General features: G+C 35.4%; 1 protein-coding gene across 1 annotated transcript in view; it reads left to right on the top strand.

Annotated features, from left to right (window-relative positions):
* The window catches only part of LOC137056136 (putative uncharacterized protein MYH16), a 79,411-nt gene that overhangs the window by 16,809 nt on the left and 35,102 nt on the right, over window positions 1-27,500 (top strand). The window contains exons 3-7 of the mRNA XM_067430121.1: window positions 7,001-7,150; window positions 12,199-12,303; window positions 14,893-14,979; window positions 16,602-16,741; window positions 23,957-24,047. Of these exons, the coding sequence (XP_067286222.1) occupies window positions 7,001-7,150; window positions 12,199-12,303; window positions 14,893-14,979; window positions 16,602-16,741; window positions 23,957-24,047 (573 nt within the window). The remainder of the gene's footprint in view (window positions 1-7,000; window positions 7,151-12,198; window positions 12,304-14,892; window positions 14,980-16,601; window positions 16,742-23,956; window positions 24,048-27,500) is intronic.

Here is a 27,500-nt window from a genome sequence, read left to right as displayed (position 1 = left end):
GTATGTGCTCTGGCATTGTCATGTTGGAGAAGGCAAGGTCTTCCCTGAAAGAGACACCGTCTGGATGGAGCAGATGTTGCTCTAGAACTTGGATAGACCTTTCAGCATTGATGGCCTTTCCAGATGTGTAAGCTGCCCATGCCACACACACTCATGAACCCCAGACCATCAGAGATCAGCTTCTGAACTGAGTGCTGAGAACAGCTTGGGTTGTCCTTGTCCTCTTTAGTCCGGATGGCGTCCCAGTTTTCCAAAAATAACTTCAAATTTTGATTCGTCTGACCCCAGAACAGTTTTCCACTTTGCCACAGTCCATTTTAAATGAGCCTTGGCCCAGAGCAAACGCCTGCGCTTCTGGATCATGTTTAGATATGGCTTCTTCTCTGACCTGTAGAGTTTTAGCCGGCGACGGCGAATGGCGCGGTGGATTGTGTTCACCAATGTTTTCTGGAAGTATTCCTGAGCCCATGTTGAGATGTCCATTACAGTAGCATTCCTGTGTGTGATGCAGTGCCGTCTAAGGGCTGAAGATCACGGCCATCCAGTTTGGTTTTGACCCTTGACCCTTACGCTCTGAGATTGCTCCAGATTCTCTGAGTCTTTGGATGATATTATGCGCTGTAGATGAGGATAACTTCAAACTCTGTGCAGTGTTTCTCTGAGAAACTCCTTTCTGATATCGCTCCACTAGTGTCCGCCGCAGCATTGGGGGAATTGGTGATCCTCTGCCCATCTTGCCTTCTGAGAGACACTGACACTCTGAGAGGCTCTTTAGACCCAATCATGTTCCTGATTGACCTAATAAGTTGCACATTGGTCCTCCAGCTGTTCCTTATATGAACATTTAACTTTTTCCGGCCTCTTATTGCTACCTGTCCCAACTTTTTTGGGATGTGTAGCTCTCATGAAATCCAAAATGAGCCGATATTTGGCATGACATTTCAAAATGAGTCAATTCACAATATTTTATTGTGAATAAAATATAAGTTTATGAGATTTGCAAATTATTGTATTCCTTTTTTATTCAGAATTTGTACAGTGTCCCAACTTTTTTGAAATCAGTTTTGTATTTAAAATAAAAAATAGAATTAACTTCATCATTCTATCAATGGTTCAAAACTTTGCCAGTGTTATACACTTTTTAATTCCGTCCATGAGAGTCATTGATTTTTCAGGATTCTTTGATTAATATAAAGTTTGAAAGAACAGCATTTATTAGAAATAGAATCTGTTGTAATATTATAAATGTATTTTATTGTCATACTATAAACCAGCATGATAAAATCTGCTGATATTCATTATTTTTGAAAGTGGGAAGATTGTTTGCTTATAATTTATGCTCATATTTGAAGCAGATTGTGAAGGCGGTAATATCTGTGCATCATCTGTGTGTGATGAAGAGTTTCATGACGAGGCCGTCATAATGATCTCCATTATTTTGTCTGAATGTGCATTGGCTGAGCCTCAACCGCTTACAGAGTGGGAGTTAGGCCATGCATCACATTTATGGTAGTTGGGTATGCAATTCACCAAAAACATACCCCATAGATTGCATGCGTTGATTCGGTCACACCTGTTGAGATATAATCACGTCTGCCAGTTCCTGGTTCAGCTGATTTAGATGTAAATGGTTGATGTCTGAGCGCTGAGTGTTTTGTCTGGTGATTCGTGTAGAAAATGAATGGCAAACAGATTTTTACATAGATTACAATAATAGCTTTGTTCTTCTGACACTCTCAGACATTTTCCAGACTGTAGGCATGGATTCATTTTTTAAATAAATGCACGAGAGAGACCACAAATCAGTGTCTGCGCTGTTTCTCGAACATTTGCTTTAATCTCGCGAACAACACGAGCGTTTTAGTGACAGATCGTGACAGCAAACCGTTTGTTATTCTACACCTCGGCCCAAATAAGAGCACCTGTTTGTGTTAGACCAGGGATGGCCTTCAATAAATGAGTTACGCCCTCGACTGCAAAACACAGGAGGCGTCCAGCTGTTGGAGACACATGGAGGAGTGTGTGTGAAATCATTGCTTCTTCTCAGAGATGGATGGAGTGTGTCAGGTCGAGTCCCTCTCTGATGAAGCTGAGCATGAGGACCTGGACTGGGACAGTTTCAGCACATCCGTCCCACTCCATCAGGTACTGCACGCCATCCTGATAATGCATGGGTTTGATTCCCAGAGAACACACTGCAAAAAACGCTCCTCTTACTCAGTATTTTGTCTTGTTTCCAGTCCAAATATCTAACAATTCTTAAATCAAGATGCATTTACTAGATCAGTAAAACGACATAAGATATTGCTTCTTGTTTTGTTGAAAATCAATTCAAATGAGTTTTTGCTTAAATCAGGCAAAATGATCTGCCAATGGGGTGAGAAAAATAATCTGATTTCTGATTGAAATCTTGTTTCTTGTTTCCGTCCCAAACAGAAATAATTGGGTGATAATTTTGCCTGTTGTTAGCAAAAACTCACTTCATTTTGATATTTTTCCCCAGAAACAAGAAAAAATATCTTATGTCATTTTACTGATCTAGTTAATGAATCTTGATTTAGGAATATTTAGATATTTGGACTGGAAACAAGAAAAACATACTAATTAAGAAGAGCTTTGTTTGCAGCACCCGTCTGTTTACCTTTGCTTTGGATAAATGTGTCTGCCAAATGTATTCATTGTAATGTTGCATTTATATGATCATATTATGAACTTAAGAATATCTGCATGATTTCAGAATTGCCTAAATGACTAAAAAGAATGTGCACGTGTTTGCCAGTGCAAAACAATGGTTGCCTGAGCGTTGTTATATGGTTGCTACTGCATTCAGAGCACTTAAAAGGTTGCGAGCAGTTGTTAGGACATTGCTAGGACATTTATTATTGGTAAAAGTCACTCCCAAGTATTATATTCCCAAAGTCCATCCTTAAACTGCTGTAAGTCTGGGATTTTTTCGACTTTTTATCAACCGCCAGGTGGAAATCATAGCCGTGCCTCAGCAAACACCACTAATGACTGTTTGCAAGTGGAATGTGTGTGTGTGTGTGTTTTGTGTTTGTGCATTGTGTTTAATTAATGAAGCAACTGATACCTTACACCTAAGCGCACACTTAACAGATGCTATTAGAAATAGAATGTAAAATTCACTTTTATACATGACAAAACATCTAAATATTCTCATAATTGTGACCATTTCTTGTAATTGTGACTTTTTCATAATTGTGACAAAATTTCTCGTCATTGTAAATATTTATTGCAATTGCTGCAATATTTCTTGTACTTACCGTTATATTGCTTAGAACTGTGACTATTTCTTTCAATTGCAACTATATTTCTCACAATTGTGGCCATATTTCTAGTAATCACTTCTATATTTCTCTTAATTGTGACATTATTTCCTGTAATTGTGCCTTTTTCATACTTCTGACTATATTTCTCCTAATTGCATTTATTTAATTTAATTGACAAAATTTCTTGTAATTGCAATTTTTTAAATTGTGACTATATTTCTCATAATTATGGCAAAATTACTTGTAATAGTGAAACAATTTCTTGTAATTGTGTCTAAATTTCCTCGTAATTGTGACTATTTCTTGTAATTGTAAAAAAAAATGTAATTGTGCCTTTCTCATACTTGTGACTATATTTCTCATAACTGTAAATATTTCTTGCAATTTCTGTAATATTTCTTGTAATTACCGTTATATTGCTTGTAATTGTGACTATTTCTTGTAATTGTGACTATTTCTTGTAATTGTACATTTCTCATAATTGTGACTATATTTCATGTGATTGTGACTATTTCTTTTAATTGCATCTATATTTCTCATAATTGTGACTATATTACTCGTAATCGCTACTATATTTCTCATAATTGCATTTATTTATTTATTGTAATTGACTATATTTCTTGTAATGGCAAAAAAATGTAATTGTGACCATATGTCTTGTAATTGTGACAATTTCTTGTAACAGTGACACAATTTCTTGTAATTGTGTCTAAATTTCTTTGTAATTGTGACTATATTTCTCATAATTGTGACTATTTATTGTAGTTGGGACTATATTTATTGTAATTGCGCCTTTCTCATACTTGTGACTGTTTCTCGCAACTGCAACTTTTTATTGTAATTTTGACTACATTTCTTGTAATTGTAACAAATGTTTTGTAATTGTGGCTATTTTTCTCTTAATTGTAAAATTTTCTTGTAATTTCAACTATATTTCTTGTAATTGAGACAATTTTTCCTCAGAATTGCGAGAACTTTCTCGTAATTGCATATGTTTTCATGCAATTGCATCCAATGTTATGTCTCTCCCAGTTGGTGTGCTCGTGTAACACTACCATCATTGTCTTAGTTGATAAGCAAGTGTTATAAATTGAGCTTTTCTAACTAGTCAAGCTTGAATGAGTATGGTCCCTTGTCAGGGTGATTAAAAGTGCCAACTTTGCAAGGACCCTCATATTTGTGTGTTTTGAAATTGGTACAGATACATTAGCAACAATGACGCGTATCCAAGCACAAGTTTCTGAGGAGAGATCAGAAAGCTGAGCTTTTTATGTCCTGTTGGGACTAGTTTGATAAATGCTCTGCTTCGTTGAGGGAAGTTCATTTTGTCCTCCTCATGCTTTTAGAATACGCTGTCTTCAGATCACAGGACAGTTGTGAAGAGCTCAGCTGCCAGATACGAGGCTTTACACTTTGAGCCTCTTTTGTTGCTCTTTTTCCTGTCGTCATCCTCTGAATGTGTGTCGCCTGAGGCTGTTGGAGAAGGTCATTTTATTTATCATATTTCTTTATCTCTTGTAATTGCAACTTTATTTCTGGTGATCTCTATTCTTGCAGTGGTGACTTTATTTTTTGTAATTGTGACTATATTTCTCATAATTGTGACTTTCTCGTAATTGCAACACATTTTTTGTAATTGTGACTTTTTCCTGCCATTGTGACTATTTCTTGTAATTGAAGCTTTATTTTTTCATAATTATTTAAATATTTAGCATAGCTGCAACAATAAAAAATTGTGCCTTTCTCATAATTGTGACTATATTTCTCGTAATTGTAACTATATTTCTCATTATTGTGACTATATTTCTTGTTATTGTGACTATATTTCTCGTAATTGTGAATAGATTCCTCATAATTGTGAATATATTTCTCGTAATTGTGACTATATTTCTCGTTATTGTGACTTGATTTCTCGTAATTGTGATTATATTCCTCATAATTGTGAATATATTTCTCGTAATTGTGAATATATTTCTCGTAATTGTGACTATATTTCTCGTAATTGTGAATATATTCCTCATAATTGTGAATATATTCCTCATAATTGTGAATATATTCCTCATAATTGTGAATATATTCCTCATAATTTTGAATATATTCCTCATAATTGTGAATATACTTCTCGCAATTGTGATTAGATTCCTCATAATAGTGAATATATTTCTCGTAATTGTGACTATATTCCTCATAATTGTGAATATATTCCTCATAATTGTGAATATACTTCTCGCAATTGTGATTAGATTCCTCATAATAGTGAATATATTTCTCGTAATTGTGACTATATTCCTCATAATTGTGAATATATTTCTCGTAATTGTGATTTATATTCCTTATAATTGTGACTATATTACTCATAATAGTGAATATATTTTTCGTAATTGTGATTATATTCCTCATAATTGTGAATATATTACTCATAATAGTGAATATATTTCTCGTAATTGTGAATATATTCCTCATAATTGTGACTATATTTCTCGTAATTGTGACTATATTTCTCGTAATTGTGACTATATTTCTCATAATTGTGACTATATTCCTCGTAATTGTGAATATATTTCTCGTAATTGTGACTATATTTCTCGTAATTGTGACTATATTTCTCGTAATTGTGATTATATTCCTCATAATTGTGACTATATTCCTCATAATAGTGAATATATTTCTCGTAATTGTGAATATATTCCTCATAATTGTGACTATATTCCTCGTAATTGTGAATATATTTCTCGTAATTGTGATTATATTCCTCATAATTGTGACTATATTCCTCATAATAGTGAATATATTTCTCGTAATTGTGAATATATTCCTCATAATTGTGACTATATTTCTCATAATTGTGATTATATTCCTCATAATTGTGAATATATTTCTTGTAATTGTGATTATATTTCTCATAACTGCGACTATATTTCTCATAACTGCGACTATATTTCTCATAACTGCGACTATATTTCTCATAACCATGACTATATTTCTCATAACCGTGACTATATTTCTCATAACCGTGACTATATTTCTCATAACCGTGACTATATTTCTCATAACTGCGACTATATTTCTCATAACCGTGACTATATTTCTCATAACCGTGACTATATTTCTCATAACTGCGACTATATTTCTCATAACTGTGACTATATTTCTCATAACTGCGACTATATATTTCTCATAACCGTGACTATATTTCTCATAACCGTGACTATATTTCTCATAACTCGTAATTGTGATTATATTCCTCATAATTTTGACTATATTCCTCATAATAGTGAATATATTTCTCGTAATTGTGAATATATTTCTCGTAATTGTGACTATATTCCTCATAATTTTGACTATATTTCTCGTAATTGTGAATATATTTCTCGTAATTGTGACTATATTCCTCATAATTGTGATTATATTCCTTATAATTGTGACTATATTTCTCAATGATTGTGATTATATTCCTTATAATTGTGACTATATTTCTCGTAATTGTGATTATATTTCTCATAATTTTTACATTTTGGCATATGCATTCCACGAGATTGCACACCCGTATTATTGATACGCATTCACACGTGATCGTGTTGGGAAGGTTGTGAAGAGCTCAGCTTCTTTGAGCCTCTTTAGCTGCTCTTTTTCCTGTCGTCCCCTTCTGAAGTGCTGAATGCGGTGTGAAGGGAAGCCTCATCCTCTCTCTCTCTTCCTCTCCGGATCAGGATCAGGAGCGTCTGGAGGAGCGTTTGGAGGACGAAGCTGTGGCTCAGCTGGACTCCCAGAGGCTGAGACTGGAGGCTGAGTGCTGCGGTCTGCGCAGAGATCTGGAGGAGCTGGAGAACACTCTGACTGCAGTGGAGGAGGCCAAGCAGGTACCGAGCTGCACTCAAACACATTCTCATGATTTCAAATTCTCAATTTCTCCTGAATGCAACTTTGTCACAGTTGCAACAATCTTTCATAATTGCTAAAAAAAAAAACATCTTACAAATGTCTAATTCTGACTATTTCCTAAATTCTACTTTATTTCTCATAACTGCAATTTTATATTTTGAAATTGCAAAATCCATAGTTGCAACAATCTTTTATCATTGCAATTATCTTTCTCTTTATAAATTAGAATTGTGACTATATCCTAAATGCTACTTTATTTCTCATAATTGCAATTTTATATTTTATTGTGAAATGTATTTCTTGTGATTGCAACTTTTTCTCGTAATTGGGACTATATATATATATATATATATATATATATATATATATATATATATATATATATATATATATATATATATATATATATATATATATATATATATATATATATATATATATATATATATCTCATAACCGTGACTATATTTCTCATAACTGCGACTATATTTCTCATAATTGTGACTATATTTCTCATAACCGTGACTATATTTCTCATAACCGTGACTATATTTCTCATAACTGCGACTATATTTCTCATAACTGCGACTATATTTCTCATAACTGCGACTATATTTCTCATAACCGTGACTATATTTCTCATAACCGTGACTATATTTCTCATAATTGTGACTATATTTCTCATAACCGTGACTATATTTCTCATAACTGCGACTATATTTCTCATAACTGTGACTATATTTCTCATAACCGTGACTATATTTCTCTAACTGCGACTATATTTCTCATAACCGTGACTATATTTCTCATAACTGCGACTATATTTCTCATAACCGTGACTATATTTCTCATAACCGTGACTATATTTCTCATAACCGTGACTATATTTCTCATAACTGCGACTATATTTCTCATAACTGCGACTATATTTCTCATAACCGTGACTATATTTCTCATAACTGCGACTATTTTTCTCATAACTGCGACTATATTTCTCATAACCGTGACTATATTTCTCATAACCGTGACTATATTTCTCATAACTGCGACTATATTTCTCATAATTGCAACTTTACTTCTTATAATTGTAACTATTTCTCATAATTGCTGTTTTACATTTGTAATTGCAAATTTATTTCTGGTGATTGCAACTTTGTCTCATACTTTGGTTACACTTTATTTTGATAGTCCACTTTAGACATTCTACTGACTATAAGTAACTTTGCAACTACATGTCAGCTAACTCTCATTAGAGTATTAGCATACTGTCAGTAGACTGGTAGATAATGGTTAGGTGTTGGGGTTTGGGGTTTGGGTTAGTAGAATAAGTTGAATTGTAGTTGCCAAGTTACTTATAGTCAGTAGAATGTCTGTTGGTGGACCAACAAAATAAAGGTTTAGTAAATATTAATCAGACAGTCTACAAATACTCTTATGACAGTTAGTTGACATGTAGTTGCAAAGTTACTTAGTCAGTAGAATGTCTGAAGTGGACTATCAAAATAAAGTGTTACCTATACTTTTGACTATATATCTCACAATTGCAACTTTATTTATTGTAATTGTGACTTTGTAGCAACTATTTTTCATAATTGCGCTTTTTTATCTTATGACTTCTCCTAATCATGACTATTTCTTATAAATGCAACTTTATTTCTCATAATTGCAATTTTATATTTGAAATTGCAAAATCAATTTCTCATGATTGCAACTTTGTCTCGTAATTGCGACTACTTGTCATCATTTCGACTGTATTTCTGGCGATTGCAACTTTGTCACAGTTGCAACAATCTTTCGTAATCGCACATTTTTTTATCTTACAAATTTGACTTGTAATTTCTTAAATGCAACTTAATGTTTTGTTTTTCTTATAGCTGCAACTTTTTTTCTGATGATTTAAACTGTCTTTCGCTTTATCTTATGATTCACATTTTAAATTTGATGTGAATATTACATTTGTTGAGGGTTGTTCTGACAGCAGTTGTGAGGATCCTTTAGGGGGAGTTTGGATGACATTCTGTCCATGTTAAATGTGTAAGATCCTCACGGTAAAGGCGACACAAGACCAGACCTGTACAGATTATTTGCTCTTTAACTCTTCAAGTGAAAACAGTTTGTAGTCCATTTGTTGCCATAGCAAAACTGTGGGTGACTTCATGTGTGACCTCAACTCAAACACAAGAGCAAATTCAAGAGCATGACATTCAGCTTTCATTGTTTCTAAATTGAAAACAAAACTCTTGAAATGTTCAAGTTCCTCAGGCATTGTGACACGATCATAGTAATTGTTACCTTAACTGCTGACTTTTAATTCAAGCTTGGTGTGTGCTACCTTTCAATTACAGCTCGCAGTGCATGTTTTTTTCCAATTATAATTTTGTCTCATCTCTTAACAATTTCCAGTAACTGCAGATGTGTGTGATATTCATCGGCTCACGCTTCTCGTTTATGTCTGTTTGAGTTCAGATGGGAGTGAAATGACAGCTGTGGTATCAGGATGAAAGTATTCAAAGAGCTTTTCTACCCTTCTGCTCTACATCTGCTTCTCAAAGCTCAGAGGCCCAAACACACACACACACACACACACACACACACACACACACACACACACACACACACACACACACACACACACACACACACACACACACACACACACACACACACACACACACACACACACACACGTTGGTCTATGTGGTTTACAGGGACTCTCCATAGGCGTAATGGTTTTTATACTGTACAAACCGTACTTTCTATCCCCTTACACTTGCCCCTAAACCTACCCAACACACACACACACACACACACACACACACACACACACACACACACACACACACACACACACACACACACACACACACACACACACACACACACACACACACACACACACACACACACACACACACACACACACACACACACACACACTGCCCCTAAACCTACCCATCACAGGAAACATTCTGCATTTTTACTTTCTCAAAAAAACATCATTTAGTATGTTTTTAAGGCCATTTGAAGTATGGGGACATTTGATATGTCCTCATAAACCACATTTATAGTGTAATACCAGTGTAATACCCATGTAGTTATACAAATTTGTGTCCTCATAAACCACATAAACAGGCTCACACACACACACACACACACACACACACACACACACACACACACACACACACACACACACACACACACACACACACACACACACACACACACACACACGTCCTCTATTAGTCCCTCATGTCGTTGTTAAAACAAATCACATATCTGCCACATGCCTTTTCTCTTTGTAATGAAGTTTCAATTTTCATGTTTAGACTTTATTTCTTGTAATTGTGCCTTTATTTCTCATGATTGCAAATTTGCCTTGCAATTGCAATTACATTTTTCGTAATTGAAGCTTTATTTCATATAATTGCGAATATTTTTGTAATTTTTACTTTATTTCACGTAATTGTAACTATTTCACATACTTGCATCTTTTACTATTTCTTGTAATTGCGACTATTTTTTACAACTATGACTATTTCGAATGAATGCAACTTTATTTCTCGATGACAACTTCATCTTATAGTTACGACAATATTTTAGTTATTGTGACTATTCCTCATAACTGTGACTATTTCTCATAATTATGTGACTATTTCTAGCAATTACGACTTAATTTCTTATGAATGCGACTATTTTTGTAATTCTGACTTTATTTCTTGTAATTCTGACTTTATTTATTGTAATTCTGACTTTATTTCTTGTAATTCTGACTTTATTTCTCATCTGAACTTTATTTCTTGTAATTCTGACTTTATTTATTGTAATTCTGACTTTATTTCTTGTAATTCTGACTTTATTTCTCATCTGAACTTTATTTCTTGTAATTCTGACTTTATTTCTTGTAATTCTGACTTTATTTCTCATCTGAACTTTATTTCTTGTAATTCTGACTTTATTTCTTGTAATTCTGACTTTATTTCTCATCTGAACTTTATTTCTTGTAATTCTGACGTTATTTCTTGTAATTCTGACTTTATTTCTTGTAATTCTGACTTTATTTCTCATCTGAACTTTATTTCTTGTAATTCTGACTTTATTTCTTATTTGAACTTTATTTCTTGTAATTCTGACTTTATTTATCGTTTGAACTTTATTTCTTGTAATTCTGACTTTATTTCTTGTAATTCTGACTTTATTTATCATCTGAACTTTATTTCTTGTAATTCTGACTTTATTTCTTGTAATTCTGACTTTATTTCTTGTAATTCTGACTTTATTTCTCGTTTGAACTTTATTTCTTGTAATTCTGACTTTATTTCTCATTTGAACTTTATTTCTTGTAATTCTGACGTTATTTCTTGTAATTCTGACTTTATTTCTCGTTTGAACTTTATTTCTTGTAATTCTGACTTTATTTCTTGTAATTCTGACTTTATTTCTCGTTTGAACTTTATTTCTTGTAATTCTGACTTTATTTCTTGTAATTCTGACTTTATTTCTCATTTGAACTTTATTTCTTGTAATTCTGACTTTATTTCTTGTAATTCTGACTTTATTTCTCGTTTGAACTTTATTTCTTGTAATTCTGACTTTATTTCTTGTAATTCTGACTATTTATCATCTGAACTTTATTTCTTGTAATTCTGACTTTATTTCTTGTAATTCTGACTTTATTTCTTGTAATTCTGACTTTTTTTATCATCTGAACTTTATTTCTTGTAATTCTGACTTTATTTCTTGTAATTCTGACTTAATTTCTCATCTGAACTTTATTTCTTGTAATTCTGACTTTATTTCTCATCTGAACTTTATTTCTTGTAATTCTGACTTTATTTCTCATCTGAACTTTATTTCTTGTAATTCTGACTTTATTTCTCATTTGAACTTTATTTCTTTTAATTGCAACTTTAATTCTCATAATTGTGACTTTATTTCCCATATTGCAATTGTATTTCTCATAATTTTTGCAACATTTTCCCCCATTCACACATGATTATATTACAAATGTTCTTTGTCTCTCTAGTCCTCCGACTCTGCGGTGAGGAAGCTCTCTGAGGATCTTGCCCAGAGGAACGACCTGCTCCAGAAGCTGCAGAAAGAAAAGGAGCACCTGCTGGAGCTGAGCCAGGTGAGAGTCGGGGAAATCGCATTCGCTGTTCATGATCCAGAATCTAGAACAAAAAATGCAAAAATGCTCTTCTTACTCAGTATTTTTGTCTTGTTTCTAGTCCAAACATCTAAAAATTCTTACAACAAGAAGTATTTACTAGACAAGTAAAATTATATAAGACATTTTGTCTTGTTTTGTTGAAAATAAAATAAAATATCAAAAAATTCTTACATTAAGAAATATTTACTAGACAAGTAAAAATTATTGTCTTGTTTTGGGAAAAATAACTCAAAATGAAGAGAGTTTTTGCTTAAAATAAGATAAATAATCTGCCAATGGGGTGAGGAAAATAATCTTGTTTTCTGTTTGAATTAAGATTATTTTTCTCACCCCACTGGCAGATTATTTATCTTATTTTAAGCAAAAACTCTCTTCATTTGGAGTTATTTCTTACCTAAACAAGACAATTACTTTTACTCGTCTAGTAAATACTTCTTGTTTTGAGAAGTGTTTTATGTTCAGACTAGAAACAAGACAAAAATACTAAGTAAGAAGAGCAGTTTTTGCAGTGTAGACAGATGTTGGACAGTTTTGACGGAGTTCCTGGGATGCGGTGGTGTAAAGGTCAGTCATGAGGCTTTCAGCACAGGTTGTTCTTTTGCACGGACAGGCGCATCTGGAAGACAATTTGGGAATCGTTAACAGGTTTGCGTTCACTTCCCTCTGGCACAACAAGACATTTCCTACTTTAATCTGGAAAGTGACTTAGAGAGTTCAGGTCACCGCTGCGATTATTTCTTAAATGATAAAGAATATTTCCTACAAAATGTTTTATAATGAGTTGCAGCAGTGAGCAGTTCTGTTTTAATCTTAATTACTGATCAAATCACAGTGCATAGCTCAAATACTGCACTCTCACTGCAAAACATGCTCTTCTTACTTAGTAATTTTGTCTTGTTTCTAGTTTAAATATCTAACAATTCTTAAATCTAAATGAAGAGAGTTTTTGCTTAAAACAGGCAAAATGATCTGCTAATGGGGTGAGAAAAATAATCTGATTTCTGATTGAAATCTTGTTTCTTGTTTCCGAACAGAAATCAGATTATTTTTCTCACCCCATTGGCAGATCATTTTGCCTGTTTTAAGCAAAAACTCTCTTCATTTTGATATTTTTTCCGCAGAAAACTAATTTTACTTATTTACTAAATGCATCTTAATTTAAGAATTTTTAGACATTAGGACTGGAATCAAGAAAAAAAAAAACGAAATAAGAAGAGCATTTTTTGCAGTGCTTCAGTAATAACGGATTTGCATGTCATAAAACGGATGAATTATTCATTCATTTTTGATGATAATTTAGAACAAATGTTCCTAAGTACTTTAAAAGTAACCTCTCTTCACGCATCAGTGTCGTGATGCTGTTTTTTTACTCTGGAAATGCTATCTGGCAACATAGGATTCCATTCATTATGCTAAGCTAAGCTTGCGGTGACCCTGCCAAACTAAAACAATGCACTGAGACAAAAATGCATTTGCCCACATTTCTAAATGTAGGAAAGAAGTTGAATAAGCCCTATTTCTAAAAACGGTGCAGTGTTTCTTTAATCGAACATCCCACATCACGGCCACTGCTGTGTTCATGCCCGTGTAGTTCAGCTTAGAAAGCCAAGTGTGTTTTATTTCTCTCTCTTTTGTGCTCTATAAAACTCTACGAGCGGCGTTGAGTACCGTACGCCAGCTATCCAACAGTAGCAGCTCATCTGTGTGATAAACGACCGCTGGCTTTACCTTCTCAGCTGTCAGACGGATATTTGAGCTCTTCATTCACAGAGTCAAAGCCAAATGTTGGGTTTGTGCATTTCTGTCTGTTTTAGACGAGAATGACCGTGCCTTTCAGGGTCTGATTTGATTAAGCCATCATCTGTGATCGGACAAATGAAAGCATCCCAGTCAGATGAGACAAAGCTTTAGACCACATCTGCTCGACAGACCTGTGAGATTCGGCACTGTAAAAAATTCAGTAAAAATGTGGCACAATGTACTGTATAAATATATAAGGAATTTTCCTGTACACTGCAAAAAAATATTTTCATACTCAGTATTTTTGTCTTGTTTCTAGTCAAAATTTCAAAAAATTCTTACATTAAGAAACATTTACTAGACTAGTACAAATTATTGTCTTGTTTTGGGAAAAATAACTCTAAATGAAGAGAGTTTTTGCTTAAAATAAGATAATCTGCCAATGGGGTGAGAAAAATAATCTTGTTTTCTGTTTGAATTAAGATTATTATTCTCACCCCATTGGCAGATTATTTATCTTATTTTAAGCAAAAACTCTCTTCATTTTGAGTTATTTTTCCCCAAAACAAGACAATTACTTTTGCTTGTCTAGTAAATACTTCTTCTTTTAAGAATGTTTAGATGTTTGGACTAGAAACAAGACAAAAATACTGAGTAAGAAAAGCATTTTTTGCAGTCTATTTTAAATTACACATTGCATTAGTTTGTGCTTTAAGGGTCAACGGAAATGTCCGTAAAATGACTGGATGAAATGTACCAGTACATTTTCCGTTTGTATTTTTTACAGTGTGTGTTTTATTTTTGCAGCAGGCCATCGAGGACTTGCAGTGTGAGGAAGAGAAGGTGAACCTCCTGACCAAAGAGAAAGCCAAGCTGAAGCTGCAGGCGGAGGATGTGAGTCCTCTGCATAAAATGCTTTTCTTACGTAGTATTTTGTCTTGTTTTTTGATGTTGGTCAGCTCCGGTGTCCTTTCGTCTACTACACCAATATTCAAAGAAGAGACATCGTTCAGCAAACACAGGCAAGATCTTATGGTTAATCAGTTCCCAACAAACTTGAGTCCAAAAATGATTAATTACAGAACATTCCCAAAATAGGAATGCATGTTGTTTTATGTCGTATAGTAAACACCAGGGGCGTTTCTTTCTCTCTTTTTCTCTGTTTTTATCTGGTCTCTTCCCCTCATAACGCTGAGCTTTGACTGATATCGTTTTTCCCATTTTCGTTAGTGAATAAAGTAAACATATGGTTTATTAACATACTGATGTTTATGTTTTATGAAGCATTTTCTTAGATACGTTAATTTACAGTTTATTTGAGTTTTAAGTTGATTAAATTCACAATAAACACATTAATAATCTTATACCCAATACAGGTTGAAAAAATACGTTTATTTTTTATTTACAGAAGATTACTAATTGAATTATATTAATTTACAGTATGTACACATTCTTTATTAATCTTATGCCTAATCTTATGAAAATGGCTTTGTTAATATTTCTTGTTCGTTAATTAGGCCTAGGCTACATTATGAATAGGCCTAGGTAGCCTTTATTTTCAGTAAAAATGGCGAAATTGGACAAAAGTTTGTTCCTTTGCCTGAATATTTTTGTCTTTTGTTTAACATTTCTGACTTAAAGCAGCAGCTGTCAAACATGAATGTTTAGTTTATCTGCTTACATTTCTCTCACTTTACGTCGTCGAGTGAAATTCGCGCTCAGCCTCAGCAGTTTCTGTGTGAACATAAAGCCCGCCTACTCTGATTTGATTGGTTGCATCAAATATTTTGACATTGACGAGCGGTGAGCATTTGATATGTCCTCATAAACCACATTTATAGTGTAATACCAGTGTAATACCCATGTAGTTATACAAATTTGTGTCCTCATAAACCACATAAACAGGCTCACACACACACACACACACACACACACACACACACACACACACACACACACACACACACACACACACACACACACACACACACACACACACACACACACACACCTCTGCTTCTGACGTGCGCTCTGCTCAGCGCCGCTGCTGAATGAAGAACAGACAGACTAAAAAACGGGACAAAGCCGAAGCGTCCGGCCAGTTTCATATGTTTTAAAAGTTAATCACATACTTTTAGGGGGGCTGAGGCATAAGTTTAGGGGGGCCCAGCGACGGCCATGGTAAATACATCTTGATTTAAGAATTGTTAGATATTTAGACTGGAAACAAGACAAAAATGAGAAAAATAATCTTGTTTTCTGTTTGAATTAAGATTATTTTTCTCACCCCATTGGCAGATTATTTATCTTATTTTAAGCAAAAACTCTCTTCATTTTGAGTTATTTTTTCCCAAAACAAGACAATAATTTTTGCTTGTCTAGTAAATGTTTCTTAATGTAAGAATTTTTAGATACTTTGACTAGAAACAAGACAAAAATAAGTAAGAGAAGCATTTTTTTCCATGCACTCCGATTATTAGTTCATTAAGTCACACAACTGCTTAATTTCCTCCTAGCTGGAGTATCTGCTGGAGCAGGAGCGTAAACAAAGGACAGATTTGGAGAAGAGCAGGCGGAGGCTGGAGGGAAGGAACGGGATGGACAACCTGACCGAGATGAGCAGGATTAGGGCCAGTCTGGAGGAGATGATCAGGAGGTGAGCCACACTGCAACAAAAGCTCTTCTAACTTGGTATTTTAGTCTTGTTCCTTGTCTAAATATCTAACCGTTCTTAATTCAAGATGCATTTACTAGATAAGTAAAATGACATAAGACATCTTGATATGAAATCTTGTTTCTTGTTTCCGTCCAAAACAGAACAAGATTATTTTTCTCACCCCATTGGGAGATCATTTTGCCTGTTAAATATATTTTTATATTTGTCCCAGATCGTGCGACACGCGATCCGAATCATGAATCGATTCACTGACTCATAACGGTTCGAAGCTTTGTTCTGAAATTGGCCATCACTATATAAGTCGTTATTTAGTGTTTTTTGCGCACTAACTCTATTCTGGCCATCGGATTTCAACACTAATATCTTCATCTGTGTGTGAAGATGAGCGGAGGTCTGACGGCTGGCCAACCACAGGAGGAATTAATCACACAATTTACATTTCTGGGTGAACTAACCCTTTAACCCCAAGAATTTTGGGCATCCCTGATCTAGTCAACGCAGAATAAACATCCATTTATGATCTTGTCCTGAGATGTTTGACGTCTCCGAGGAGAGATCTCGCAGTAAGCCAGATGTTTGGATGGCTCTTGTGTATAACATGATATGTGCTTGGAGCGCCGTTATCTTGGCTTTGATGAGTTAAAGGCTCCGGGCTCCTAGATCTGTTCAGGCTTGTTAGTATGCAGAATGGTGTCTATTCTGTAGAAAGAAAAAACAGCTGTTTCATGGAGGCCCCAGTGAGAAAAGGAAAAAGGGAAATTGTCATAAATATCCCTTCCTTCCTTCTGATTTTAATATTTTAAGGGTTAAAGGTTAATGTGCAAATTAAACTAGAATTTTTTGAAAAACTGTTTTGCACGCTAAATTTTGTAAGAAAAGGCAAAGTAGGCTATTTTTGTTAAACTAAAGGTTTGTACACTAAGTTTAATAAGAAAACTCAAAGTATCTTTGTTGAACTAAAGTTTTGTACACTAAGTTCCTGTTCAAGGAACTCGAGCTGTGTCACCGCTCTGGGAACGCCTCTGCGTGATTGCGTTGTGAAGCACGTATGTAATCAGTCCAATGGAGAGACGGAACGTCATAGGCGGGTTTTGTACACTAAGTTTTATGAGCTACGTTTTTCACCCTAAGTTTTGTACACTAAAGCCCCTTTCACACTGCACGTCGGACCCGCAATATTCATTGCCGGGTCACCTTCTGTGTGAAAGCAACCACGTCCCGGGATTGATTACCGAATTTGACCCGGGTCGGGGACCTAGTAACATTGCGGTATTCGACCCGGGACGAGCGCTGTGTGAACAAAAGCCAAAACTAATGCCGCAACGTGTGCGTAGTTATCGTGCGACTCCTAGAGCTTGTTATTTCAATAATACAACCCTGCAGTGCCAGAAGAGCTCGTCGGTGTTTTAAATGCAGAGAGTGTTCGTCTACAAAAGAAACTAAAATTAAACAAGCAGAAATGAGCGCAAACTGGACACAAGTCGAGACCACGGAGCTTCTTACTCTCCGCGCTGAAGCGGAGATCGCTCGCCGTTATACGTCACATCAGGATGTCACGTGTCAACTCGACCCGGGACCGTTACGGGTTGTGTGTGAAAGCGCACATATTACGGTATTTCACTGGCAGTGTGAATGGACCAAATCTAGCGGCCCGGGAACAAATGCTGGGTCGCATTATCCGTGTGTTTGCCGGAATCGCAGTGTGAAAGGGGCTTAAGTTTTTCACCCTAAGTTTTGTACACTAAGTTTTGCACACTAAGTATTGTACACTAAGTTTTGTACACTAAGTTTAATGAGCTAAGTTTTCACCCTATGTTTTCTACAGTAAGTTTTGTACACTAAGTTTTGCACACTAAGATTTGTACACTAAGTTTTGCACACTAAGTTTTGCACACTAAGTTTTGCACACTAAGTTTTGCACACTAAGTTTTGCACTAAGTTTTGCACCCTAATTTTGCACACTAAGTTTTTCACCCTAAGTTTTGCACACTAAGTTTTGCACCCTAAGTTTTGCACACTAGGTTTTTGACCCTAAGTTTTGCACACTAAGTTTTGCACACTAAGTTTTGCACACTAAGTATTGCACACTAAGTTTTGCACACTAAGTTTTGCACACTAAGTTTTGCACACTAAGTTTTGCACACTAAGTTTTGCACTCTAAGTTTTTCACCCTAAGTTTTGTACACTAAGTTTTGCACACTAAGTATTGTACACTAAGTTTTGTACACTAAGTTTTGCACTCTAAGTTTTTCACCCTAAGTTTTGTACACTAAGTTTTGCACACTAAGTATTGTACACTAAGTTTTGCACTCTAAGTTTTTCACCCTAAGTTTTGTACACTAAGTTTTGCACACTAAGTATTGTACACTAAGTTTTGTACACTAAGTTTTATGAGCTAAGTTTTCACCCTATGTTTTCTACAGTAAGTTTTGTACACTAAGTTTTGCACACTAAGTTTTGTACACTAAGTTTTGCACACTAAGTTTTGTACACTAAGTTTGCACACTAAGTTTTGCACTAAGTTTTGCACACTAGGTTTTTCACCCTAAGTTTTGCACACTAAGTTTTGCACCCTAAGTTTTGCACACTAGGTTTTTGACCCTAAGTTTTGCACCCTAAGTTTTGCACACTAAGTTTTTCACCATAAGTTTTGCACACTAAGTTTTGCACACTAAGTTTTTCACCCTAAGTTTTTCACCCTAAGTTTTTCACCCTAAGTTTTGCACCCTAAGTTTTGCACCCTAAGTTTTGTACCCTAAGTTTTGCACACTAAGTTTTGCACACTAAGTTTTGCACCCTAAGTTTTGCACACTAGGTTTTTGACCCTAAGTTTTGCACACTAAGTTTTGCACAATAAGTTTTGCACACTAGGTTTTTGACCCTAAGTTTTGCACACTAAGTTTTGCACACTAGGTTTTGCACACTAAGTTTTGCACACTAAGTTTTGCACACTAAGTTTTTCACCCTAAGTTTTGCACACTAGGTTTTTGACCCTAAGTTTTGCACACTAAGTTTTGCACAATAAGTTTTGCACACTAGGTTTTTGACCCTAAGTTTTGCACACTAAGTTTTGCACCCTAAGTTTTGCACACTAGGTTTTTGACCCTAAGTTTTGCACACTAAGTTTTGCACACTAAGTTTTTCACCCTAAGTTTTGCACACAAGTTTTTCACCATAAGTTTTGCACACTAGGTTTTTGACCCTAAGTTTTGCACACTAAGTTTTGCACCCTAAGTTTTGCACACTAGGTTTTTGACCCTAAGTTTTGCACACTAAGTTTTGCACCTTAAGTTTTGCACACTAGGTTTTTGACCCTAAGTTTTGCACACTAAGTTTTGCACCCTAAGTTTTGCACACTAGGTTCTTGACCCGAAGTTTTGCACCCTAAGTTTTGCACACTAAGTTTTTCACCATAAGTTTTGCACACTAGGTTTTTGACCCTAAGTTTTGCACACTAAGTTTTGCACACTAAGTTTTGCACACTAAGTTTTTCACCCTAAGTTTTGCACACTAGGTTTTTGACCCTAAGTTTTGCACACTAAGTTTTGCACAATAAGTTTTGCACACTAGGTTTTTGACCCTAAGTTTTGCACACTAAGTTTTGCACCCTAAGTTTTGCACACTAGGTTTTTGACCCTAAGTTTTGCACACTAAGTTTTGCACACTAAGTTTTGCACACTAAGTTTTTCACCCTAAGTTTTGCACACTAGGTTTTTGACCCTAAGTTTTGCACACTAAGTTTTGCACAATAAGTTTTGCACACTAGGTTTTTGACCCTAAGTTTTGCACACTAAGTTTTGCACCCTAAGTTTTGCACACTAGGTTTTTGACCCTAAGTTTTGCACACTAAGTTTTGCACACTAAGTTTTGCACACTAAGTTTTTCACCCTAAGTTTTGCACACAAGTTTTTCACCCTAAGTTTTGCACACTAGGTTTTTGACCCTAAGTTTTGCACACTAAGTTTTGCACCCTAAGTTTTGCACCCTAAGTTTTGCACACTAAGTTTTGCACCCTAAGTTTTGCACACTAGGTTTTTGACCCTAAGTTTTGCACACTAAGTTTTGCACCTTAAGTTTTGCACACTAGGTTTTTGACCCTAAGTTTTGCACACTAAGTTTTGCACCCTAAGTTTTGCACACTAGGTTCTTGACCCGAAGTTTTGCACCCTAAGTTTTGCACACTAAGTTTTTCACCATAAGTTTTGCACACTAGGTTTTTGACCCTAAGTTTTGCACCCTAAGTTTTGCACACTAGGTTTTGCACACTAGGTTTTTGACCCTAAGTTTTGCACACTAAGTTTTGCACACTAGGTTTTTTACCCCAAGTTTTTCACACTAGGTTTTTGACCCTAAGTTTTGCACACTAAGTTTTGCACACTAAGTTTTTCACCCTAAGTTTTGCACACAAGTTTTTCACCATAAGTTTTGCACACTAGGTTTTTGACCCTAAGTTTTGCACACTAAGTTTTGCACCCTAAGTTTTGCACACTAGGTTTTTGACCCTAAGTTTTGCACACTAAGTTTTGCACCTTAAGTTTTGCACACTAGGTTTTTGACCCTAAGTTTTGCACACTAAGTTTTGCACCCTAAGTTTTGCACACTAGGTTCTTGACCCGAAGTTTTGCACCCTAAGTTTTGCACACTAAGTTTTTCACCATAAGTTTTGCACACTAGGTTTTTGACCCTAAGTTTTGCACACTAAGTTTTGCACACTAAGTTTTGCACACTAAGTTTTTCACCCTAAGTTTTGCACACTAGGTTTTTGACCCTAAGTTTTGCACACTAAGTTTTGCACAATAAGTTTTGCACACTAGGTTTTTGACCCTAAGTTTTGCACACTAAGTTTTGCACCCTAAGTTTTGCACACTAGGTTTTTGACCCTAAGTTTTGCACACTAAGTTTTGCACACTAAGTTTTGCACACTAAGTTTTTCACCCTAAGTTTTGCACACTAGGTTTTTGACCCTAAGTTTTGCACACTAAGTTTTGCACAATAAGTTTTGCACACTAGGTTTTTGACCCTAAGTTTTGCACACTAAGTTTTGCACCCTAAGTTTTGCACACTAGGTTTTTGACCCTAAGTTTTGCACACTAAGTTTTGCACACTAAGTTTTGCACACTAAGTTTTTCACCCTAAGTTTTGCACACAAGTTTTTCACCCTAAGTTTTGCACACTAGGTTTTTGACCCTAAGTTTTGCACACTAAGTTTTGCACCCTAAGTTTTGCACCCTAAGTTTTGCACACTAAGTTTTGCACCCTAAGTTTTGCACACTAGGTTTTTGACCCTAAGTTTTGCACACTAAGTTTTGCACCTTAAGTTTTGCACACTAGGTTTTTGACCCTAAGTTTTGCACACTAAGTTTTGCACCCTAAGTTTTGCACACTAGGTTCTTGACCCGAAGTTTTGCACCCTAAGTTTTGCACACTAAGTTTTTCACCATAAGTTTTGCACACTAGGTTTTTGACCCTAAGTTTTGCACCCTAAGTTTTGCACACTAGGTTTTGCACACTAGGTTTTTGACCCTAAGTTTTGCACACTAAGTTTTGCACACTAGGTTTTTTACCCCAAGTTTTGCACACTAGGTTTTTGACCCTAAGTTTTGCACACTAAGTTTTGCACACTAGGTTTTTGACCCTAAGTTTTGCACACTAAGTTTTGCACCCTAAGTTTTGCACACTAAGTTTGCACCCTAAGTTTTGCACACTAGGTTTTTGACCCTAAGTTTTTGACCCTAAGTTTTTCACCCTAAGTTTTTCACCATAAGTTTTTCACCCTAAGTTTTGCACACTAAGTTTTGTACACTAAGATTTTCACCCTAAGTTTTGTGCACTAAGTTTTGTAAGCGAACGCTAAGTTTTTTTGTGGAAAGCTAAAGATTTGTGGGCTAATGTAATACTTTTACTACAGAATGCAAAGGTTTTGCAAATGTTTTCTGATGGAATGCAAAAGTTCCAAAGAACAATCAAAGTTTCTTGGAGGAATGCAACACTACCAGAGAACACAGATATGTTGTGAGCGAATGCAAAGTTTCTCTGGGAATGTAAAACTTTGTGGGGAATACAATACTTTTACTAGAGAATGTAAAACCTTACTTTGTAATATAATTTTGTCCTGCCATCTCATATTTTTTTCCGTCACCATGTTCCCTACACTGCAAAAAAAATGCTCTTCTTACTCAGTAATTTTGTCTTGTTTCTAGTCTAAATATCTAACAATTCTTACATTAAGATGCAGTTTCTTTATCAGTAAAACAACATAATTTTCCTTGTTTTCTTAAAAATAAAATTATTTTTTTAAATATTTTTTTTTGCTTAAAACAGGCAAAATGATCTGCCAATGTGGTGAGAAAAATAATCTTGTTTCTTGTTTCCGTCCCAAAGAGAAACAAGATTATTTTCCTCACCCCAAACACGAAAACATATCTTGTCATTTTACTCATCTAGTAAATGCATCTTGATGTAAGAATATTTAGATATTTGGACTGGAAATAAGAAAAAATTACTAAATACGAAGAGCATTTTTTGCAGTGTAGTTTGCAGGGTGTTACCAAGCTGGCCGTCGAGTGAACCGAGTTGCCTTAAAGGGGCTTTAGTTTAAAAAATGTACAATCTACATCAATCAATAAGTCCTTTTCAATGTTGTGTTGGGATTGACTGGCACTTTTAATAAACTGAGACATGGTTGACGTTTATCGGACAAGGCAAGCAAACAACGCAGAGCACGCCTGCGAAATTATCCCTGTCACTCCCACACTGCACAAAAATGCTCTTCTTGCTCAGTAATTTTGTCTTTTTTCTAGTCTAAATATCTAGCAATGCTTAAATCACTAGACAAGCAAAATGACATAAGATACTTTTCCCTGTTTTCGTAAAAATAAAATCTAAATGAAGAGAGTTTTTGCTTAAAACAGGCAAAATGATCTGCCAATGGGGTGAGAAGAATAATCTTATTTCTGATTGAAATCTTGTTTCTGGTTTCCGAACTGAAATAAGGTCATTTTTCTCACCCCATTGGCAGATCATTTTGCCTGTTTTAATTCATTTAGATTTTTGTTTAGATCGTATGTAATTTTACTCATCTAGTAAAAGCTTCTTGTTTTAAGAATTGTTAGATATTTAGACTAGAAACAAGACAAAATTACTGCGTAAGAAGAGCATGTTTTGCAGTGCATCCTCATATTGTGTGTTCTGCAGGAAAGATGTGGAGATAAGCAGCGCCAGCAGCAGTCTGGAGGCCGAGGAGGCTCTGAATGCAGATCTGCAGAGGAAGAATAAGGAGCTCCAGGTGAGCCGAGCCGCAGCATTCCTTTCTGTCAGCGCTGTGAGGTCCGAGCCACAGATGCCAGAAGCATAGCTGAGCATACAGGAGCTGATAACATCTCTCTGGAGAGGAGGACTGGAACCTCACACTCCGGCTCTTAACTTGCGCTCGCTTGGCTTTTTGAAAATGACAGCAGAATGATATATTGCAGAAGAAAGAGAGAGCTAGATCATGTCTGAGGCATGTTAAAGGCGTGTTAGTTTAACCTCTGTCACTCACGCTTTATGTTAGCTTGGTGTAACCCCATTACCGCAAAAAAAATGCTTTTCTAAAAATTTAGCATTTTTGTCTTGTTTCTAGTCCAAAGATCTAAAAATTCTTAAAACAAGAAGTATTTAATAGACAAGCAAAAGTAATTGTCTTGTTTTGGGGAAAAATAACTCAAAATGAAGAGAGTTTTTGCTTAAAATAAGATAAATAATCTGCCAATGGGGTGAGAAAAATAATCTTAATTCAAACAGAAAACAAGATTATTTTTCTCACCCCATTGGCAGATTATTTATCTTATTTTAAGCAAAAACTCTCTTCATTTTGAGTTATTTTTCCCAAAACAAGACAATCATTTGTACGTGTCTAGTAAATGTTTCTTAACGTAAGAATTTTTAGATATTTTGACTAGAAACAAAACAAAAATACTGAGTGAGAAGAGCATTTTTTGCAGTACATGCACTTAAAAATACAGGTTCTTAAATGGTTCTTTTGCAGGGTTTATGGTTCCATGAAGAACCTTTAATATCCAAAGAACCTTGCCATTGCACAAAAGGTTCTTTAGACTAAAATGTTTTGAAAAAAATTGTTCTTTAAAGAACATTTCAGAAAACGGTTCTTTGGGGAACCAAAAATGGTTCTTCTATGGCGTCACACTGCAAAACATGCTCTTCTTATTCAGTATTTTTGTCTTGTTTCCAGTCTAAATATCTAAAAATTCTTAAATCAAGATGCATTTACTAGATCAGTAAAACGACATCAAATCAAATCAAAATGAGTTTTTGCTTAAAACAGGCAAAATGATCTGCCAATGGGGTGAGAAAACAAATCGTATTTCTGATTGAAATCTTGTTTCTTGTTTCCGTCCCAAACAGAAATAAGATTACTTTTCTCATCTCATCCTGTTTTAAGCAGAAACTCACTTCATTTAGATATTTTTCCCCAGAAAAAAGCTAAAATATCTGACGTTAGTTTACTCATCTAGTAAATGCATCTTGATTAAAGATTTTTTAAAATATTTTTTGCAGCATAGTCATCGCATTTTAAAATAATTCAGATGCTCGTAGTTTCCTGAGCTTGGTTGAGGCTGAAAGACTTGAGATGGACAAGACGGGAGACGGCTCCTCTATAATGAGCTCGGTTAGAGAACACAGACGCTCTTTGTCTCGGCTGTAATGAAGCTGAAAGATGATCCGTGTGTTGGTGAGGCTGGACATGTTTTCACTTTCAGCAGTATCACACAAAGCATGCTTTATGGCTCCGTCTGACCATTAAAGGAAGTGTGTGTAAGATTGTGGCCAAAACTGGTACTGCAATCCCTTTCAGATGACTGTAGAGCGGTGTCTCCCCCTCCTCTCCACCTGACTCGAGGTTGCCAGATTGGCTGCAGGATCAGCAGAACGTTTGTAGATCTGCAGCTGTGGTAACTAGAGCAGATCTGGCAACCCCAAACACTACTGACTCTGTGATTGGTCGATAAGTGGAGGGCGGAGCTTCAGGCCAAAACACAACATGACATCAACATCAGTTGAGCTGCAACAACAACTTTATAATGACAATATCCTGCCGGACTACTGTTGGCAGTGATAGAAGTGTTTGACGTTAACAGAATTTCTTAATGTCTAGAGACATATCAGGGCCATTTTATGATTCATCGAAATACATTTCTTACATACAGTTCCTTTAATTACAACACAGGTGGAGACAAAGACCGATGAGAGGGTTATCCTGTGGCTCGGTTCAGGTTGAGTTGTGGCGTTGGTGGCTGAGTGTTAATTAGACTGTGAGCATTGTCAGCTTTCGTGGTCAAAGAGAAAGATCATCTTAATGGGAGTAAGGTATTAAGTCATATTTAATTGAGGTCCCCCTTTTAAGTTAATATTACAATATGTGTGTGTGCGTGCGTGCGTGCGTGCGTGTGTGTTTGTGTGTGCATGCGTGTGTGTGTGTGTGTGGCATTGGATGTAAGGAAAGGTCTAGAAAAGAGAGTGCGCTGCAAAAAATTTAGGCAATTATTCATTATCCTGCAACATTTGTAGTTGTAATTAAATTATTGTTTATTAAACTGTTGTAGTAACGTAATATCCTATAAACTACATAAAATGAGATAAATATATACATTTTTAACCCCCATATCTTGAACTTTCATTCACAAATGCATTTGAATGCACTGAAATGTTTACATTTATGCATTTGGCAGACGCAAGCGACTTACATTGCATTCAAGGTAAAGATTTTACATTATTGTCAGCTCGTGCTTTCCCTGGGAATCGAACCCATGACCTTAGTGTTGCTAGCGCCACACTCCACAGGTTGAGCTACAGGAAATGTTTGTCAATAATATGACATTTTTAATCTGGAAAGGACAAAACAAATGATAATGAATGAAAGGTTCCATATAAAGCCTTTTAGGGGTTCCAAATACGTAGCGCCGTTAGAACCCTTTCTTCTAAAAGTGCGTCTTAAACATGGAACATTTTCTGCAGTGTGGTAATGGTAGAGGTTATAGATTGTGAAAGTTGGGTTTCGGTGCACCATATGTCATAATTGAGAAATCAAAGGCAGTTCGGGTCAGTGTGTACAGTGAGGTCAGACTGAATTGAGATTGATTGGTTCTGTGTAAAGTAATTATAAGAGTTTTCCCTTCACCAGATGTTCCTAATCGGCCGCTTTCACACCTGATATCACTTTACACTGCAAAAAAATGCTCTTCTTACTTAGTATTTTTGTCCTGTTTTAAGTCTAAATATCTAAAAATTCTTAAATCAAGATGCATTTACTAGATCAGTAAAATGTCAAAAAACAGATAAATCAAGCAAAATGATCTGCCAATGGGGTGAGAAAAATAATCTTATTTCTGTTTTCTTACTGGAGTATTATTCTTTCTGTAATCTTCTGACTTTAACTTCACTCCATCTGAAAGACAAATATCATCCTCTTTACTCCACTACACTTCTATCAAGGTCCTCGAAGTGGAAAGTCGTTTCTGTCGCCGCTCTGAAAGTCAGTGATGATTTTTTTCTTCTTTTAAAGGTGTTTGGGTTTTTGCAGAAAGCCTTTCAGGAATCACTCTTGTAGAGTCTCGTGAAGTTCAATGATTTCACAGCATTTATTAAACACTGATTTATAGTTTAGAGCAAAATGACGGAAGAAGACGGATGTCCAAATGCTCATTTAGTGGAGGATTCACATAAACAAAGTTGATTCTGT

The sequence above is a fragment of the Pseudorasbora parva genome, chromosome 21 (assembly GCF_024679245.1).
Source record: "Pseudorasbora parva isolate DD20220531a chromosome 21, ASM2467924v1, whole genome shotgun sequence".
NCBI lineage: Eukaryota > Metazoa > Chordata > Actinopteri > Cypriniformes > Gobionidae > Pseudorasbora > Pseudorasbora parva.
Note: the sequence above shows the minus strand (reverse complement) of the source record. Positions and strands in the feature narration are given on the sequence as shown.